Source organism: Dipteris shenzhenensis, chromosome 33 (genome assembly GCF_047967505.1).
Source record: "Dipteris shenzhenensis isolate YYH24624 ecotype China chromosome 33, Dip_SZ_1.0, whole genome shotgun sequence".
Taxonomy (NCBI): domain Eukaryota; kingdom Viridiplantae; phylum Streptophyta; class Polypodiopsida; order Gleicheniales; family Dipteridaceae; genus Dipteris; species Dipteris shenzhenensis.
In genome coordinates this window covers 21835191-21840758 of record NC_141628.1, presented here as the reverse complement: position 1 = coordinate 21840758, position 5568 = coordinate 21835191, and the positions used below count along the sequence as shown (strand labels likewise).

The 5568-nt window shown below is 43.9% G+C and overlaps 1 protein-coding gene across 1 annotated transcript; it reads left to right on the top strand.

Moving 5' to 3' along the window:
• Positions 1–807: 807 nt before the first annotated feature.
• On the top strand, positions 808–4802 carry LOC147879828 (subtilisin-like serine-protease S). The gene is made up of 12 exons (XM_087371612.1): positions 808–900; positions 1104–1198; positions 1335–1432; positions 1524–1691; positions 1785–1896; positions 2014–2551; positions 2735–2832; positions 2968–3213; positions 3316–3582; positions 3685–3799; positions 3889–4087; positions 4258–4802. Exons 1-12 carry the CDS (start codon positions 808–810, stop codon positions 4800–4802), a joined length of 2574 nt encoding a protein of 857 aa, XP_087227738.1.
• The last annotated feature ends 766 nt before the right edge of the window (positions 4803–5568 follow it).

Sequence of the window (5568 nt, the reverse complement as noted above, 5' to 3'; positions counted from 1 at the left end):
CGCAGTTGTGCGGGCTTCTTGGTTCCGCGTCAGGCGACGGATACCATATAGAGATCTCAAGAGTGTTAAACTCTGTTACGTTGTATTGCATGAATGTGTGAATACATAGTTGTTCATACGAACCACTGTCTTTTCGATCACTCTGTTCGTATATATTCACAATAATTAAATTATAGGAATTGTTTTGTAGTAGACTCATGAAGCAATTTTAACGACGAACGATGGTAACAGAGGAGGGAAGCCCAGGTAGAAATTTTCAGCATAGAAGAAAACGATCAAAGACATGAAGTTTGCCATGTAGCGAGGAGCCCCAAATTAGCAGGTGGATCCTGTCCACTCCTTTCCCTCTCGGAGGCTTCCGCCACCTCAAAGCTCCATACCTTGCCGTCTTGGAGCTCCCGACGCCCTTTCACCTGTTGATCACCCAAACACCAAAATGTTCCATGCGCCAAAATTGTCATTTGATTTAGTAGGTCGCAAAATCCTGCGGTATTCTCATCTGTTCCTGGTACCGCGTCATACATAGCACACCCGTCATGCTTAATAGCACGCCTCGACTGTTTTTCGTTGATAGTGGACAGTTGCATTTGACTACACATTGCACGGTAGCGTCCCTCATTTGTGTGAACGAGATTCACCGTAGGAAATAGGAGGTGATCAACACCATTCATACAGACAGAGAGAGATGCGCAGGGTTGAGAGAGAGAGACACAGAGAGTATAGAGATAGAGGCTTGCGCCTCTTAGTATTGTTTGATTGTGTTTATGTTACATTCCTTTATTCACCTCAATGGATCATCGAGTGACCATGGGACACGCTAATTTCATCAACACACTATGCTTGGTATCACAAGCCGTTGCCTTCTTATTTGCCGTAGCTGAGAGCTCCACCGGCGCGCAGGTGACACATTCTTAACGGTTACCCGTACACCTATTTAGGTGTTGGAACATAACGCCGATTGGCAATCCAAACCTTGCTGGCAGCAATTAGTCTCAGCTTGTGTTGAAACTTAGTTATCAGCGGGATACTTATTATTACTACGTAAATCTGAACTTGACATTCTGAGATTCTTGTGCCTGGTTTGTGGGTTGGAATCACTGTAGATGTACGTCGTGCACATGGGAGCAAAGACCCATATTGACGCTACCGAAACAATTATTTCTGAACATAGTGACATTCTTACATCTGTCATAGGAAGGTACTGGCATCATTGTGATGAGTTCCCTTCAAATATATAGATTGGGGCTGCAAATGCATCACGTCTACGTGTATATCTATATTACAATCTCCTTATAGTATGTTCTATGCTTATCGATGGACCTGTGTTTTCGTAGTGTCGAAGGTGCCGAGAGCGCTATTACGTATCACTATACCAAAAGCTTCAAGGGATTTGCTGCCCAGCTTAGTCCTGAGCACGCAGCAACGTTGTCGAGTAAATTTTCTATTCCAAAAGTAGCTTTATCCTCTCTCGTCCTCCCATAACCTTGAAACCTCCTCACTCGTTAGGTTTGTTTCTTATGCAGAGATGTCCGGTGTAGTTTCGATATTTGCAAGCAGAAGTCACAAACTGCAAACAACCAGATCGTGGGACTTCTTAGGTTTGCCTGAGTCTTACAGCATGTCAATGACAACTGATGTGGCCGGTCGCAATTCGTCAGAGGCGGATGTGATCATTGGAATGATTGATAGCGGTAGAGCAGTTTAGCAGTTCGGTAATTCAATTGTGTACGTGGTTAATTATCTCTCGATCTCATTTAGCATTGTTGACATCCATGGCTGTGCAGGAATTTGGCCCGAGTCTGAGAGTTTCCACGACGCTGGTATGCCTCCGATTCCGACAAGCTGGGAAGGGGAGTGCGTCGTTTCGGATTCATTTTCGATAGACAACTGCAATAGGTAAAGGCTTGGTAAAGTGATTCTATTCAGGTCACCAATCTGTTAAATTTCTTGGCGTACTAGAGGGAGTATGGATCTATAATTTCAATTAATTCTGCAAAGAGCCCGACTTTGCAGAAAGATTATCGGCGCCCGGTTCTATTATAAAGGCTGGGAAGCGGCTAACGGTCCTCTCGACAGCACCAGCAAACTGTTCTTCAGATCACCGAGGGATGCTTTTGGACACGGTACGCACACTGCATCAACAGCCGCTGGGGCACCCGTCCAAGGTGCGAACCTTTTGGGTATGGGGAACGGCACTGCAAGAGGCGGCGCTCCAAACGCTCGTCTGGCGTTGTACAAAGCTTGCTGGTTCGGCGTCTGCACAGATGCCGACATGCTTGCCGCTTTCGATGATGCTATCTCTGATGGCGTAGATATTCTCTCGGTGTCGATTGGGGTGGAGCCGCCAGAACCCAGGTTATTCCAAGATTCCATCTCGTTGGGGTCATTTTTCGCAGCGTCGAAAGGAATTTTTGTGTCGTGCTCAGCTGGTAATTCAGGCTTTCCCTCAACTGCCGTCAATCTTGCACCATGGATCATGACTGTGGCAGCGAGCTCGATAGATCGCTACTTTGATTCAGAAGTTGTACTCGGCAACGGCACCAGATTGAAGGTACAGACGGACGCGAGGGTGTGATTAACATCGGTAAAATCCAAGCTAAGGCGTTGGTTATAGGTGATCATCAGGAACAATACGGTTAAGAGCATTGGAATCCAGCAAGCCTTAGTTGTAGCCTTTGATTCGTTGATGTTGTATGGGAGACTGACCAGAGAAATATCGTGGACGTGAATGCAGGGACAATCTCTAAATCAGTTCAGTATGAAGAACGAAATGAAAGGCCTAGTGACGGGAGGCGAAGCTGCTCTTGAAGGAGTTCCGGCAGCTAATGGAAGGTTTGTGCAATCAATATACAGCGCCAAAAAGAAAATCGACAATCCCCCCGTTACAAATTGCGAGTTCAGTCTCCCGTCAGTAATTGCGATCGTGCCTAATTAAGCATCTCAATGCGGGGTGGTATCATGTTGCAGGTTCTGCCATCCAAACGCCCTAGACCCCGCAGTCGTGAAGGGGAAGATCGTGGTTTGCATGCAACCCAGCGATCCACCTGACTACCTACTAGACAATAGCAAAGAAGTTCAACGAGCAGGAGGGGAGGGCATGATTCTTATTGATCAGGTGTACAAGGATATGGGCATTGGGCTTTTCGTTATGCCTAGCACCCTCATAGGGCACACGGAGGGACGGAAGCTTCTTGCCTACATGAATTTGACCAGGTGATCATCGGTTCATCAATAACAATTCTTAGTTAATTTACAACATGACTCATAAATGGACCATTTGTGAGAATCAGTTTGGCTCACAATTTGGAGTTTTAGTCCTGCGGTTCAAGATGATTTGAACGATAATACTTGGCCTCGTTTTCTTGACAATTTGAAATTTCGGTTCTTCGCTCCAGATGATTTGAACGACGATTCAACCACGTTATATTCATCAGCTCGTCAAGAACAATCCTTAGATAATTTACAACATTGCTACATGAAATTTGGACCATTCGTACGAATCCTTGGCTTCAATTCGTTCACAATTTGGAGTTTTAATTTTTCGAATCAAGATGATCTGAGCTTGGCTTCAAATTTTCGCAAGTTGGAGCTTCAGTTCTTCGGTTCCAGATGATTTGAAACGATAATTCTCAAACATCTGACGATTAAAAAATGCACACCTTAGCTTGAATCTTGATATTTCAGATATCCCACGGCCACCATCCTGAAAACCAAGACGCTTCTGCACGCAAAACCCGCGCCCCAGATGGCCGAATTCTCTTCCCAGGGACCAAGCACGCTTGCTCCAGATATTCTCAAGGTGATCCTCCTTCCAAAAAGTACAGGACTGGTCGTTTCCTTCTATATTATTATCGAAGCTAGTAACTTCAATATGCTTTATCAATGTAGCCCGACGTTACAGCCCCTGGCGTGAGCATTCTCTCTGCTTGGGCTCCTGTGTCTCTTACTGCTGGAAAGCAAGTGGAATTTTATATCATCTCTGGGACCTCGATGGCATGTCCTCACGTTACGGGCCTAGCAGCTTTGATCAAAGCAAAGTTCCCATCCTGGAGCCCGGCTGCAATCAAATCAGCAATCATGACAACAGGTACATAATTTAACCTGCTTGCTAGTTGTCTTACGTGCCTTGTTGGATTGATTGTGTATAAACCTTGGATCAATTCCGCCAGAATCCGGATTTTATCTAATCGAGGAACAGCTCTAGGATTGCATATTTTGCAGAAGTTTCTTCAACTAATTTTATTGTCTCATAAACAGCTACCACGAGGGATAATTGTGGTTCGCCCATCACCAAATCACCAGAAGCTACTCTAGCTGGTCCGTTTGATTATGGAGCAGGCCAAATAAACCCTATGAGGGCATTGGATCCGGGAATTGTGTATGATTCCAACTTTGACGATCTTATTGATTTCATGATTTGTAGAAAGGGAATAATGCTACAGAGTCTACTGGGCAACAACACAATTAGGTGCCCTAAAGATCATCGAGAAATGTTCAATCTGAACTACCCCTCCATAGCTGTTGCAGAGCTTAAAGGCGATGTATCGATATTTAGAACGCTAACCAACGTTGGTACGCCGGCAACGTACAGGGCAGTAGTGAAGTTATCATCTACAGAAGTGAAGGTAAAAGTGGTGCCCTCAGAATTGCATTTCAAGAAAGTAGGGGAGAAACTGTCTTTTGCAATGCAGCTCGAGGTGAAGAGTCCCTTATCTGGCAAACTTGTAGTGGGATCACTGAGCTGGGATGATGGCTGCCATTTTGTGGTGAGTCCCATTGTCTTGAATGCAAATTATGTCTAGGCATTAAAAAGGTGATGATCATCTAATCTTTTCCATAGTATCCCTTCATGTCTATGTCTTATCTTCCACATAGCATTCTTTTATAGCTAAGAAATAACATTGATATTCTTATCTTTCCCAATGCAACTTGGTAGTCTATTAACGAGTTTCTTTGCTATGAATTCAGCTCTTACTACCTACTTTTATACCCAATAAAAAGTGGTAAGAAGTGGTATCCCTTGCTACACGAGGATCACCTAGCTCTCATTGGGGAGAATCAAGCTTCTAAGGTTTTAGTCTACCCACAAACTTAAAATCAAGATTCTAAGTTTGTAGTCTACCCACAAACCCTCAAACACATGGCTTCTAAAGGTAAAGCATTATTGGTCAAGGGAATGGTTTTTTTGGTTTCAAAACAGAGTCAATGATTATGAACTCATATTTTAAGTCCTTTCAATGCATTCAAACTTTATTTTAGCATGCACCAACAGCACAAGATTTGATATCTTATGCACTGTGAGTCAATAGAATCCCTCATGATTTTCTACCTTTCCCAATGAGCAAATAATCTGAAGCCTTTCATGTAATTGTGACGTACTAGTTGCATCGGTATTATATGATAACTTGGATGGTACCTTGGGATTACTTTGAGCTCTACAAGGTACTTTAAAAGGCAGTATAGGATACTTTGTGTTCAACATGGTGCATTGGAGGGTACCTTAGGATACTTTGTATTCAACACGATGCATTGGAGCGTACCTTGGGGTAATTTGACTTCCAAAAGGTA

Coding starts and splice junctions, on each gene's coding strand:
- LOC147879828 (XM_087371612.1), top strand. CDS start 808: ATGGGACACGCTAATTTCATCAACACACTATGCTTGGTATCACAAGCC. Junction 1,897..2,013: donor TCGATAGACAACTGCAATAG/GTAAAGGCTTGG, acceptor CCGACTTTGCAG/AAAGATTATCGGCGCCCGGT. Junction 4,088..4,257: donor ATCAGCAATCATGACAACAG/GTACATAATTTA, acceptor TCTCATAAACAG/CTACCACGAGGGATAATTGT.